The sequence below is a fragment of the Artibeus jamaicensis genome, unplaced genomic scaffold (assembly GCF_021234435.1).
Source record: "Artibeus jamaicensis isolate MK-2021 breed Jamaican fruit bat unplaced genomic scaffold, CSHL_Jam_final contig_1803, whole genome shotgun sequence".
NCBI lineage: Eukaryota > Metazoa > Chordata > Mammalia > Chiroptera > Phyllostomidae > Artibeus > Artibeus jamaicensis.
In genome coordinates, this window is record NW_026521356.1 from 5,505,771 (window position 1) to 5,521,277 (window position 15,507).

The 15,507-nt window shown below is 38.5% G+C and overlaps 1 protein-coding gene across 1 annotated transcript in view; it reads left to right on the forward strand.

The window, feature by feature from the left end:
* The window catches only part of SLC26A8 (solute carrier family 26 member 8), a 74,484-nt gene that overhangs the window by 3,377 nt on the left and 55,600 nt on the right, over window positions 1-15,507 (forward strand). Inside the window, exon 2 of the mRNA XM_037146256.2 lies at window positions 10,263-10,402. Within this exon, the coding sequence (XP_037002151.2) occupies window positions 10,263-10,402 (140 nt within the window). The remainder of the gene's footprint in view (window positions 1-10,262; window positions 10,403-15,507) is intronic.

Genomic DNA, 15,507 nt, shown 5'->3' on the forward strand with positions numbered 1-15,507 from the left:
GTCGCTCACTAGGTCCAACCCTGCGCCTGGGTTCTGCATGCCTGAGTCTGTCTGACCGAGTTTTCCTGTGCAACCCCGCTCCACCAGCTGCTGGTTTCTCCCCTTACCGGTCAGACTGAAGAATTTGTTGTTAACAGACTTCCAAAAAGTTCAATTTTCTGTGTTCTGGCTATGTTTTCTGTTGCTAACATTTAGCTGTCTCTAAACTTGGTTGTGTGAGAAGGCACGGCTTATCCACCTATGCCTCCATCTTGGCGGAAGTCCTCTGTTTTTTTAAAATTTTAATGAAATCCAACTTACCTATTTATTCTTTTGTTGCCTGTGACTTCGGTGTCATATTTAAGAAACTGTTGTGAAATCCAAAATGATGAAGATTTTCCCTATATTTTCTTCTAAGAGTTTTATAGTTTTAGGTCTTGAATTTAGATCCTTGGTTCATTTTGAAATAATTTTGTATGGTGTAGAGTAAGGGTCCCACTTCATTCTTTGCTAAGTGGATAGCTCATTTTCCCAGCACCCTTTGTTGAAGAGACTGTTCTTTTCCCATTGAATGATCTTGGCCTGAAATTTTTTCAATGCACAAAACACATAAAATTATAAAGGAAACCACTTTTATCGAAAAATAGTTTATCAAAATATGAAAAATCCCAAATTGTATAATTTAATAATGTGGGTCTAATAACTACCATAATCTCAAAGTAGTAATGAATATAAATGATATTTTAAGATATCTGTAGCAATTTTAATATAATATAAAATATTTGTGATTTCTATTGGTGACAAAGTCAAGTTTTCCTGATACTACTCTGGTTTGTTAACATTCATAATTGAAAGAAAGGCTAAATTTCAGTTCAGAGGTTAGTGAAAATAAAGACATAATTTTCCCTAGGTTTACATACCTCCAGGAATTTCATCTGCAGACTTGGGGAGCCTAGAGACCTATGGCTAAGAGCCCTCTGTGACCTACATCATGCTGTGAACCCCGATTCCCCACGTGGGCCCTGGGTTCACCACCCACAGCTGGCGCGTGTGGGGCAATGAGAGGAAGCCTCCACACAGGTCCTCAGCAGACTTTCTTCTCTGAGGCAACCTCCTTTGTCCATATCCTGCCTTTTGCAAGTTGTGCTCTTGGGTGTCCCTCCCAGTCTTACAACACTGCTCTTATTTTTTGTGCTCCAGGATGGGTCAGACATCATTCATTAAAGAGGGAATTTGGAGGCCACTTTGGCTTTATCTCTGTAAAAGGATAGTCTTTTCCTGACTTATACTTCATCATAAACAGGTACTTACTCCCCTCCCCCTGCCCTAGACTTAGACATTTAACTCTCACATGTTCTGCCCCCCATGGGCTCTCGTAGCAGCTTTTATTCCCTACTTCTGAAACTTACAGCTATATCCACTTCCGAATTTTAACCTGAAAGTCACTGTGGTTAAGAGCAAGACTTAGAAGCTGGATTGCCTGGTTTTGAATCCCAGTTCTCCTGCTTCCCAACCCTGTGACCTTAAGTAAGCTATGCACCCTACTGTGCTTCAGTTTCCTCAGCTGTAAAATGGGGATGGTAATAGCACCTATTTCATGAGGTGATTGTGAAGATTTATTTTTTTATTATAGTTGGCATACAATATTATATTAGTTTCAGGGGTACAACATAGTGGTTTGACATTTATATACCTTACAATGTGATCACCACACTAAGTCTAGCACCCATCTGTCACCAGGCAAAGTTACCACAGTACTGTGGACTAATTCTCCTTCCCTTTTTTAACTCACCCCACCAACCACCTCCCCTCTGGCAACCATCAGTTTGGCTCTCTTTCTGTGAGTCTGTTTTTCCTTTGTTTTGTTTGTTTCTTTTTTCTTTTAGATTCCACATATAAGAGAAATCATGTAGCATTTGCCTTTCTCTGTCTGACTTATTTTATTTAGCATAATACCATGTTGTCACAGATGGCAAGATTTCACATTTTTATAGCTGAGTAATATTCCATTATATCACATCTTCTTTATCCATTCCTCTATCAGTGGACACCGGGGTTGTGCTCATACCTTGGCTAATGTAAATAATGTTGCATATGAATATATGAGTGTATATATATATATAGCTTTTCAAATTAGCGTTTTTGTTTTATTCAGATAAACACCCGAAAGTGGAATTGCTGGGTGATATCATAGTTTTTTAAAAGAATCTTCATCTCTTTTTCATAGTGGCCATACCAATTTATAGTCCCACTAAGGATGCACAAGGTCCCCTTTTCTCCACATCCTCACCAACACTTGTTATTTGTTGACGTTTTTATATGGCCTTTTTGACTGCTATGAGGTGGTATCTCATTGTGGTCTCGATTTGCATTTCTCTAATTAGTGACATTAAGGATCTTTTCATATGCCTGTTGGTCATCTGTATGTTTTCTTTTTAGGTCCTCTGTCCATTCTAAAATTAATTAATTATTAATTTTTTAATTCTCATTTGAGGGCATGTTCACTGATTTTTAGAAAGAAGGGGAAGGGGAAAGAGAGGGAGGGAGAGAGGAAATGTTGAGGTGAGAAAGAAACCAATTGGTTGCCTACTGTCGGTGCCCCGACTGGGGATACAACCCACAACCTAACCAGGAATCAAACCAGTGACCTTTTGGTGTACAGGACAATGCTCTAACCAACTGGCCTGAGCCACACTGGCCAGGGCCTCTGTCCATTTTTTAAAAATATATTTTATTGAGTACACTATTACAGTTGTCCCATTTTCCCCCTTCATTCCCCTCCACCCTGCACACCCCCTCCCACCCACATTCCCCCCTTTAGTTCACGTCCATGTGTCATACTTATAAGTTCTTTAGCTTCTATATTTCCCACACTATTCTTACCCTCCCCCTGTCTATTTTCTACCTGCCATATATGCTACTTATTCTCTGCACCTTTTCCCCCTCTCTCCTCCTCCCACTCCCCTGTTGCTAACCCTCCATGTGATCTCCATTTCTGTGGTTCTGTTCCTGTTCTAGCTGTTTCCTTTGTTTTTGTTTTTGTTTTAGTTGTGGTTGTTAATACCTGTGAGTTTGCTGTCATTTTACTGTACATGTTTTTTTTATCTTCTTTTTCTTAGATAAGTCTCTTTACCATTTCATATAATAAGAGCTTGGTGATGATGAACTCCTTGAACTCGACCTTATCTGAGAAGCACTTTATCTGCCCTTCCATTCTAAATGAAAGCTTGGCTGGATAGAACAGTCTTGGATGTAGGTCCTTGCCTTTCATAACTTGGAATACTTCTTTTCAGCCCCTTCTTGCCTGCAAGGTCTCTTTTGAGAAATCAGCTGACAGTCTGATGGGAACTCCTTTGTAGGTGACTGTCCCCTTATCTCTTGCTACTTCTAGGATTCTCTCCTTCATTTTAATCTTGGCTAATGTAATTATGATGTGTTTTGGGGGGTTCCTCCTTGGGTCCAAGTTCTTTGGGACTCTCTGATCTTCCTGGACTTCCTAGAAGGCTATTTCCTTTGCCAGGTTGGGAAAGTTCTTCATTATTTGTTCAAATAACTTTTCCACTTGTTGCTCTTCCCTTTCCCCTTCTGGTGCCCCTATAATTCAGATGTTGGAACATTTAAAGATGTCCTGGAAGTTCCTAAGCCTCTCCTCATTTTTTTTAATTCCTATTACTTCATTTCTTTTCTGATTGGATGTTTCTTTTTTCCTTCTGGTCCACTCCATTGATTTGAGTCTTAGTTTCCTTCCCATCAGTATTGGTTCCCTGCACATTTTTCTTTATTTCACTTAGCATAGCCTTCATTTTTTTCATCTAATTTGCGACCAGATTCAACCAATTCTGTGGGCGTCCTGATTACCAGTGTTTTGAACTGTGCATCTGACAGGTTGGCTATCTCTTGGTCACTTAGTTGTATTTTTTTCTGGAGCTTTGATCTGTTTTTTTATTTGTGCCATTTTTTTTGTCTTGACATACTTGTTACATAGTGAGGGGCGGAGCCTTACATGTTCACCAGGGTGGGGCAACCCAGTCACTAGGTTGTGAGTCTGTGTGTGGGGGCGGGGTCAGAGAGGGAACAATGGTGCTTCCTTCACTCTCTGACAGATTTCAGTCACTTCCACTACTTCCCCCGAGCAAATTGGGCCATTCTGGTACTGATTCCCAGGTAGGTAGGTTTGTGTATGTACTAGGACACCGTGGGTCTCTCCAATGAACTCTCCTATGAGGCTGGAAGTCTCTCCCAGCATCTCAACCCCCACAGGTATTTTCAGTCGGTGTTTTGAGGCTCTATTTCCCCACGATGGGGCCCTGGGTTGCACGGTCTGTCTCGCTCCCTAGTTTCACCTGGTTTATCTGTGTGCAAATGTGGGACTGCCCGATGCACCAGCCACCTTGTGCGCTGTGCTCCTCCACAATCTGCTGCCTCACTGAGTCCACCAGCCTTGCGCACCTGGGTCTACCAGCCACTGCTTTGCTGCTAGCCCTCTCCGCCTGGCCACCTGACTCTGCCCCTCCTACTGGTCTGGATGAATGTGTCTTCATTAACTCATTGGTTATTGGACTAACATACAGTTCAATTTTCTGTCAGTTCTGGTTGTTTATTTTGTTTTAAATTGTTGTTGTCCTTCTTTTGGTTGTGTGAGGAGGCACAATGTGTCTACCTATGCTTCCATCTTGGCTGGAAGTCTAATTTCAGGCTCTGTCTATTTTTGATTATTTGTTTATTTTTCCCTTATTGAGTTGTGTGAGTTCCTTATATATTTTTGGTATCAACCCCTTATTGGATATATGAGTATCATTTGTGAATATCTTCTTCAATTCAATAGGTTGTCTTCATTTTGTTGTTAATTTTCTTCACTGAAATAGTTTGATGTAGTTCCATTTGTTTATTTCTTCCTTTGTTGCCCTTGCCTGAGGGGTCATACCCAAAAAGATATTACTAAGAGTGATATTAAAGAGTTTATTACCTATGTTTTCTTCTAGGAGTTTTATAGTTTTAGGTTGAATGTCTATCATTAATCAATTTTTAGTTCATCTTTGTATATGGTGTAAGAAAGTGGTCCAGTTTCATTTTTTTTTCCCCATGTATCGGTTCAGTTTTCCCAACACTACTTGTTAAACAGACTCTCATTTCTTCATTGTATATTTTTTCCACTTTTGTCATAGATTAATTGACCATATATGCAAGGATTTATTTCTGGGCTCTCTATTCTGTTCCATTGATCCGTGTGTCTGTTTTTATACCAGTAGCATACTGTTTTGATTATTATGGCCTTGTTGTATAGTTTGAAATCAGGGAGTGTGACACTGCCAACCCTCTTCTTCTTTCTCAAGAGTGCTTTGGCTATACATGGTATTTGGTGGTTCCATATAAATTTTAGGATTATTCCAGATCTGAGAAGAATGATATTGGTATGTTGATAGGGATTGCATTGAGTCTAGATTGGTTTAGGTAGCATGAACATTTTAAAGATATTAATCCTTTTAATCAATGAGTATGACATAGCCTTCCATTTTTTGGTGTCCTCTTCAATTTTTTTCTTCAATGTTTTATAGTTTTTAGAGCATTGGTCTTCACTTCCTTGGTTAAATTTACTCCTAGGTATTTTATTCTTTCTGATACAGTTATAAATAGGATTGTTTTCTTAATTTCTCCTTTTGGTCACTTGTTATTACTATATAGAAATGCCACAGATTTTCATATACTAATTTTGTATTCTGCTACTCTACTTAATTCATTTATTACTTTTATTAATTTTTTGGAATCTTTAGAGTTTTTCTATCTATAGTATTATGTCACCTGCAAATAGTGATAGTTTTACTTCTTCCTTTACAGTTGGGATGCCTTGTATATCTTTTTCTTGTCTGATTGCTGTGGCTGGGACTTAGAATATTTTATTGAATAACAGTGGTGGGAGTAGGCATCCTTATCTTGTTCCTGATCTTAGAGGTCAGGAGATCAGAGGATGAAAAAATCTTTCAATTTTTCATTATTAGTATGATGTTAGGTATGGTTTTATCATATATGGCCTATATTATGTGGAGGTAAGTTCCCTCTATATCCATTTTGTTGAGAGTTTTCATCATATATGGATATTGAATCTTGTCCAATGCTTTTCATGTATCCATTGAGATGACCATATAATTTTTATTCTTGCTTTTGTTGATGTGATGTTATCACATCATTAACAGATACTGAACCATTCTTGCATCCCTGAGATAAATCTCTTTTGATCATGGTATCTAATCTTTTAAATGTATTATTGAATTCAGTTTGCTAGAACTATTTCATTGAGAACTTTCACATCTATGTTTATCAGGGATATCGGCCTATAATTTCCTTTTTTTCTTCCTTCCTTCCTTCCTTCCTTCCTTCCTTCCTTCCTTCCTTCCTTCCTTCCTTCCTTCCTTCCTTCCTTCCTTCCTAGTAGCACTGTCTGGTTTTGGTGCCAGAGTAATACTGGCCTTGTAGAATAAGTTTGGAAGTGTTCTTCCTCTTTAATTTTTTGTAATAGATTGAGAATAGATATTAATTCTTCTTTAAATGTTTGGTAGAATTCACTGGTGAAGGCATCTGGTCCCAGACTTTTGTCTTTTGGGAGTTTTTTTTTATTATTAATACTGCTTCAGTTTATTGCTAGTAATCAGTCTTTTCAGATTTTCTGTTTCTTCTTGGTTGACTCTTGGGAGGCCCCATGTTTCTAGGAATTTATCCATTTATGTTAGCTTGTCTAAGTTGTCCAATAAGTGGCATATAATTGTTCATAGTATTCTTTTATTATCCTTTGTGTTTCTGTGGTGTTGGTTGTAGACTCTTTGTTTTCATTTCTGTTTTTATTTATTTGAGTTCTCTTGTTTTCTTGATGAGTCTGGCTAAAGGTTTGTCAATTTTGAGAATTTAAAGAGTATTTGCATAACACTGAGCCCATAAAAATCACTATGTAAGTGGACTTTTTTAAGTAAAAAGTCCACAATTTTTTAACTCTATCTTTTTTCTTCTTCAGAAAACCTAATCTCTTTTCATTTTCTCCCTCTTAGTAAGCAACTACAAATACATCCTTTCTGGTCAAAATACCCCATTGGCTATCACACTGACTGACACCACTCACTTTTAAGATGTCTTAACTAAACTCCAGATTCGTGTCAAATCCTTCTACTTTTCCCTACCAACTTCAATTTCTGTTCCTCTAACAATCTCCTTGATTCTTTTCAGTCTTAGATATTCATTATTCCATGTTCATTTTATTTTTTGCCATGTTAAAGGGCTTTGATGACTCGGCTTAGGGTGGCTGGTCTTTTACCAAGTGGCACTTGGAATGGAGGAGAGGAAGTAAGACTGGACCAGGTGAAGGAACAAACTGTCCTAATGCCATGCTCTACTCACCTCCACAGAAGGCCATATTTGGAGAGGGCATACTCTATGCACCTAACATTCAGGGACTCTCATATAAGTAGCAATATGATGTTCCTTTCAAATCAATGCTCTTGCCCCTGACTCCTGAGCAGAATTTAACAGCTGTCAGCAGAACCTGTGTCAGTAACAGTGTGGACAGAACACTAAACTGGGAATCAGAAGACCTAGTTTCTAGCCTCAGCTCCGCCCATGCTTATTACCATGACCTTGGCAAAGTCACTTACACTTATTTGGCCCTAATTACCTTAGGGTTAGTAATGCTCATAGGTATGAGAGTCAAACATATATGAACATACTCTCTTCTGAGCACACATTTTAGCCTTGTATACATTAAAGTTATATTTGTTGCTATAATCAAATCCCAACTATCCAGATTCAGCTCATACATGAAAAATCTTCATACACTTTGCTTCCAGCACATACTGCACTGTGCAGATGAGGCAGGGCTGGCTGAATGGAAAACTAAAGACTCAAAACCTCTAGCTATAAAATACTGCAGAGATTGTGATAGCAGGAGAAACTCGCAGTCTCACAGGAGAATTCTTTGGAAAGTGGGGCTAGAGAGTGGAGTGAGTGGCATTCATTACTCCCTCTCTAACCCCTCCCCCACAGACAGTGCCACAATACAGCAAAGAAGGTTGCCTCACCCAGCTGAATACCTAAGGCTCTGTCTCCTTACATAACAGATGCACCAAGACAAATAAGGCCCAAATGAAAGAACAGATCAAAACTCCAGAAAAACAGCTAAGCAATGAGGAGATAGACAACCTATCTGATGCAGAGTTCAAAACACTGGTAATCAGGATGCTCACAGAATTGACTGATAGTGTCACAAAATGAAGGAAGAAATGAAGGCTACCCAAAGTGAAAAAAAAAGCAAAATATACAGGGAACCAACAGTGGAAGGAAGGAAATTGGGACTCAAATCAACAATTTGGAACAAAAGGAAGAACAAAACATTTGACCAGAACAGAATGAAGAAACAAGAATTCAGAAAAATGAGGAGAAGCTTAGGAACCTCCAGGACAACTTTAAATGTTCCAACATCCAAATCATCAGGGTGCCAGAAGGAGACTTGGAAGAAAAAGAAATTGAAAATTTATTTGAAAAAATAATGAAGGAAAACTTACCCAATCTGGCAAAGGAAATAGACTTCCAGGAAGTCCAAAGAGTCCCCAAAAAATTGGACTCAAGGAGGAACACACCAACGCATGTCATCATTAAGTTATCCAAGGATAAAGATAAAGAGAGAATCCTAAAAGCAGCAAGAGGAAATGAGAGAGTTACCTACAAAGGAGTTTCCATAAGACTATCAACTGATTTCTCAAAAGAAACCCTACAGGCTAGAAGGGGCTGAAAAGAAGTATTTGAAGTCATGAAAGACAAGGACCTACATCCCAGATTGCTCTATCCAGCACAGCTTGTATTTAGAATGGAAGGGCAGATACAGTGTTTCCTAGATAAGATAAAGCTAAAGGAGTTCATCATCACTGAACCCTTATTATATGAAATGTTAAAGGGACTTATCTAAAAAACAGAAGAAGATAAAAAATATGAACAGTAAAATGACAACAAACATAACTATCAACAACTGAACCTAAAAAAAACAAAACTAAGCAAACAACTAGAACAAGAACAGAATCACAGAAATGGAGATCACATGGAGGGTTATTCGTGGGTAGAGTGAATGGAAGACTAGAGGGAAAAGGTACAGGGAATAAGGAGCATAATTGGTAGGCATAAAATAGACAGGAGGAGGTTAAGAACAGTATAGGAAACAGAGAGGTCAAAGAACTTCTATACACAATTCATGGACATGAACTAAGGGAGGGGGGAATGCTGGAAGGTGGGGGTGTGCAGGGCAGAGGGGGGAGAAGGGAGAAAAAATTGGGAAAACTAATAGTGTAATCAAGAAAATATACTTTTTAAAAAAGCAATTTAAAACCAAACTAGCTTTACTGATTAATTAACTTACTGATTGATTGATTGATTGATTGATGGTCATTCTTCTGTTTTAGATAATCCAACGTTTAAAATAGCTTTTACCAATTTTATCATCACTGACACTTTGGACAAGAAAATCGTTTCTTATAGAGAGCTGTCCTGTGTATTTTAGGATGTTTAGTAGCACCCCTGGCCTCTATCCACTTGATTTCTGTCATGATCATCAAAAATGTCTCCAGATATTGCAGACATTCCCCCTGGGAAACAGGATTGCTTCTGGTCAATATCTACCTCATTAAAGAATAACACGGTCTTTTTTTACTGCTTTTTATTTACACATCTAACTCCTTAAGAATGGTAACTCCATATTCTATATTTTTACATTTCTACATATTACAGGTCAAAACTACATAGAGTTAATGTTCAATAAAATTTTTGGTATATGGGAATGCTATGACTGTGTTTCTTGCCCTGCAGTATCACATATCAAAAAACTGTCCTTATCAAGAGAAAGGACTAAGTCGGTTTCCTACTGGAAAGTTGGTAAGTTTAAATCTTTCAAAACATCCTATGAAAACAACAACTTGATCTGCACACTGGACTTACAAGGCTTACAGTTTTGTTATATAGGACAATGGCTCTCAACTGGAGGTGATTTTGTCTCCCAGGGAACATTTGCCAATGTCTGGAGACATTTTCGGGTGTCACAGCTGGGGGAAAGGGTATCTAGTGGGATGCTGGTAAACCTCCTATAATGCACAGGACATCTCCACAACAAATAATTATCCAGTCCAGTGTATCAACATTTTGACAGTGCTAACAAGGAGCTCTGCTATATTGGAAGAATTATGCACTGTGCTTTTTCTTGGCTATGTGGGCTTTTCCTTTGGAGAACATAATCAAATCTCTGTTCTTCTTTCTCACAGCTGCTCATGGCACAAGTTCCTAAGATGCATGCTTACGATCTTTCCCTTCCTAGAATGGATGTGTATGTATCGATTCAAGGACTGGCTTCTTGGAGACTTACTTGCTGGTATGAGTGTTGGCCTTGTGCAAGTTCCCCAAGGTAAGGAAGATAGAAAGCCTTTCACCCCCAGACAACGTGTCAGACCTTGTTCACTCACCCAGAGTAAACAATTCTATGACATGAATAGAAAAAAATGAGAATTCCATTCACATCATTACCATTTGTTCCCTTACCTGCCAGATTTCTAACTCAGAATGGTTCCAAAATACTTGGTTTAGTTTGCACCCCTGAATACTTGCATCTGTAATACCCATTTATGGTCTTTTTTTTTTTTTTTGCTTAACTAGATATTTCAGAGTCACTTGAGTACAAAAGACCTTATCGGCACTGGTTTTACTTATAAAGGTAAAGGATAGGAAACATGGCATGCTGGCATCTCTTTGACAAGTCACATGCACATCATTCCAGGGGCTACTCTTTGGTCTTCCAGGTAGCAGTTCAGACTTAAGGCAACAAGATCATTCAGATAGGTCGAGAGCTATCTGGACTTTAGAAGCCTCATTTCCCAAACAGTACCAACCTCTCTGGGAATTTTCATTAACACTTGCTTTCTGGGTCTCACAGGTAACATGCCCAGTTACAAGATCATCGTGCTCAGAGAAGCCAAAGCGAGGGCCTCCCACTGGATACTTATCCTTCATTCACATTCTCTGAGTCCGGACAGAGTACACTGGTCATGCTCATTTTCACCATAACCAGTGTTGGCTGGTAACACAGCTGACATTCCACTGTTACCAGGTTTTAAAAAAATGACAGCTAGAAAGTTAACTCAATAAATTTATCCACAGAGAAAGAGGAAGGACTTCATTAATTCTTTACTCACAGTGGTTCACAGTTCCCTACATAGTCTTCGAACACCTCTAGTTCTCTACTTTTCTGGGACCGAACAGGCAGGATTGAAACCTGTGATTACACAGGTTGTGCACAGCATAGAAGGACCAGCCAAAGGGGCAAGTGGTAGCTTTCTGACATAGGACTGTTCATTGGGGGAAAGGAATCCCTTTCTTTAAAAAATCGTCATACAGTAAAACTGACTTCCTTTTGGTGCACAGTTCTTTGGAGTTAAACACATAATTAGATTTGTGTAACCACCACTACAGTCAAGATACCTAACAGTCCCATCAGCCTCAAATCTCTCTTGTGCCAACCCTTTCAGTCACGTCCTCCTAACCTCGAAGCCCCCACAAGCACTGATCTGCTCTCCATCAACATAATGCTGTCTTTTTTAGAATATCATGTAAGTGGACTCATACAGTATGTAACTTTTGAAGGCTGGCTTCTTTAATTCAGCATTAGGTCTTTGAAATTAATGCAAATGGTTATATACATTGATACTTCGTTCCTTTTCATTGCTGAGTAATATTCCATTGTATGGCTGTACCACAGTTTATTTATTCCGTCACCTGTTTTTGATGGGCATTTTGTTTCCAGTTTTTGGCTGTCGCAAATAAAGTTGCTATGAACATTCGTGTAAAGATTTTTGTGTGAACGTGGTTTCATTTCTCTAAGCTAAATACCCAGGAGTGGTACTGTTTATCATGTAGTAAAGTGTGTGTTTAACTTTATAAGAAACTGCCAAACTATTTTCCAGGGTGGCCGTACCTACCATTTTACATGTCCATCAGCAATGTAGATGCCCTTTGCAAGGTGAAGGAACTGCATCTACTCTAGTTTGCTGAGAATTTTTATGATGAGTGGATGTTGCATTTTGCCATCTGTTTTTTACTTCATGTATTGATATGATCATGTGGTTTTTATCTTTAGGCGGCTAACATGGTAGATTATATTAACTGAGTTGCAAATATTGAACTGCCAGGTGCAAACCAAAGTGATCCACTTGTATGAGCACATCCACGTCCAGGAAGGCATCAGAAAGTCTCCCACGTTCCTGTGGTGCTGCAATGAGCAGCCTCAACTCTAGGCACTAAGGCTTTAACTGGCATCCCCTATGCACTTGCACTTATCAAAGGCCCTTCACTTATGACCAAAGTTTGAGGACATCCTATTGCTAAATTATCAACTCATCAGCATGATTCAGTACTAAAATAAGAATAATATTAGGATGTATAAGCATCCCTGGCATCCAGCACATAACTATATGAATGAGTAAACTCTTGCTAAGAGATTGTATGTTATTTTAAGTAGTATGAATAATGAAATAATTTGCAGTGTGAATAACTCAAAAGTTTTACTTAAATAGGTAGTACCTAATGACTTAATAATTTTCTTCAAATGAAATAAAAATACTACATGGTAAAGTCCTTATTTAAAATGTTCTGGATCTTTTGTATGGTGAAATTCCCATTCATAAATGTAAAAGAAAACAGAAAATCACCATTAGAGAAACATCACAGTGATAATTGTTGTAGATAAAATCCCCCCCAGTTGTTAAAATTAGTGGGTAAAATTTTGTAAGCCTTGAAATAGGATTTGCATAGTTTCAAAGTATCTTCCTCTGCTACCCCACTACTCGACAGCAGAGATTTGGTGGGACCACTTTAACCATGTAAGATCAGTGCTGTCACCACCAGCAGTAGGACACACGGAGATCACAAATCCTGGGGCTTGATGGGCCAAGAAGACACAGCATCATTTCTGTGGAATTCTCACCAAAAATGGATATGTTAGTGCAATGACGAGGAAACTGAAGACAACCCCCACTTACAGGACATTTGACAAAAAACTGATTTATTAATATTCTTCCAAAGTGTTAATGTCAAGAAAGACAAATGAAGTCTGAGGAACTATTACAGATTGCAGGGCTAAGGAAAAATAACAACTAACTGCAATGTAGGGCTCTGCATAAAATCCTGGAACAGAAAAAGGAAATTAGTGGTAAAACCAATGAGATTCAAGTCAAATCTTTAGTTAATTTCTGATGTTAATTTCCTGGTTCTGATCATTATGATTATGTAAAATGTTAACATTAGGGGAACCCACGTAAGTGATATGTGAAAACCTTGTCACTTCTATAAGAATGAAACTAATTGTTCAAAATTTAAAAGTTTTTCAGGGTATTGGAAAATTTGGAAACTTGGCTTCCCTCTATTTCTCCACAGCCTAAGCTTAACTGAGACTGGGCAACTTAGCATCAGGCTGTTACCAACTCATTCTCTTACCTTCCCTGTATTGGTAAGTTGTTCGAAACCCTACATTTCAAAAGACTCCCTCTTCATGCTAATATTGCTCATCAAGAGCAAATAGGGGTTGTTCAACATTATACTGCAATTTATAGGCAGGATATTAAAGCAAGAAAATGAAATATAAGGTATATGGTTTGTAAAGAAAGAAAACTTTATTATTTATATATTTTTAAATATAGAGAATTAAAGAGAGTCTACAGAAAAGTTAATACAATTCATAAGATTTTATCCAGGTTGCTGGATACAAGATCAGCATATAAAAATCAATTACATTTCTTTATACCTGCAGAAACCACAGTGAAAAAAAATAAAATATACAATTTACAAAAGCACAATAAATATGAATTGTTGTAATGAAACAAGAGAAATGCATTTTACTTAGTAATATTAATAAGGACCTAAATTTATAAAAGATATGTACTTGTAGCTTAGAAGACTCAATATTTAAAAATTTCAGATCTTTAAAAATTGATTTATAAATTTGATAGAATCTCAATGTAAATTCTAAGACTTTATAATAAAACAGTAGCAGATTCTACAATGTATGTAAGCCAAGAACAGCCAATTTTTTTAAAGAAAAACATGGGCAGACTTGCTCCTCCAGCTATCAAGACAACATAAAGTTATAATATCTTTTAAGATAATGCACAGCAAAGGTAGAAAGAATAAATAAACATTCATATGTGGATATGCTGAAATACACAGAAGGAAAATGAGCAGCCTCAAGCAACTCAGCACAACATGGAACATTTTGATTATATATATATGCAACCACAAAGCTGATGTGGCCCCTGGTGAAAGTAAGTTTGACACCCCTGCACTAACTCATACGCACAAAATTAAAAATATGACAGTATCATGTGCTAATACAGAGGTAGATGATGGGAACTGTTATACAATGCTGGTGGGAGTGTAATGTACAACCATTTGGAAACAGTTTGGCATTTTCTGGTAAATGTCCCAGCAATTATGCTTCAGTGTATATTATCTCAAGGAACTTACACAGCTATGCACCAGGGGACCTGTGTGTAAGAACATGCATAGCAGTATTGCTCCTAATAGCCCCAAACTGGAAACAAAGTCAAGAGACCGCAAAAGCCCAGAGACAAAGAGAATGGGCAGTACTTCCTTGGGTCCTGGTGGCTTTTTAGTTCTCATCCTGGTCTCTGGTGCAGCCCCACTGCCTTTTATACTCTTTTAATAAACTTCCTGTTTTGCTTAAGCTAATCTGAACAGGTTTGCTGTGTTTTTGCAATCAACAGAGCCTTGCTTAGGGAAAATAATATGGAAGGGGAACCTGTAAATTACAAGAGACTTCAGAAATTTAGCAATCAATGTGAAAATCATATTTGAGCCCTGATGTACACAACAAAGATTGTAAAAGAAAGCACAACATATACTAGCAAATGATTTTTTTAAAAGTCACTCTGAAACCTACTTCATTTCTGGCTCAAGGTCTCTCACGAGGTTCCAGTTAAGGTGTCAGTCACCTCAAGGCCCTGCTGGGGCAGAGGATCAGTTTCCAGGTGCACCCATGTGCTTGCTGGCAGGCCTGGTTTTCTTTCCCTTTTCTTTTCTTTTCTGTTCTTTTCTTCCAATCCTCACTCGAGGACATGCTTATTGATTTTAGACAGGGAAGGGAGGGAGGGGGAGAGAGAGAGAGAGAGAAACGTGTATTGGTTCCGTCACACACTCCCTAACTGGGGACCAAACCTGCAATCCAGACCCATGCCCTGACTGGGAATCGAACCTGAAAACTTTTGGTTTAGGGAACGATACTCCAACCAACTGAGCCACACCAGCCAAGGCTGGCCTGGTTTTCTCACCATGTGGGACTCTCCCTTGGTTGCTTAAGTGTCCTTGCAGCACAGCAGCTGGCAGGAGCAACTGCATATGCAGGGCCCAGTGCAAAATGAAAGTGCAGAGCCTGTAGTTCAAAAATTATTCAGAATTTCAAGATGGTCAGAGTAGAGCATGAAGCCTAGGGTTCTATGCGATTGC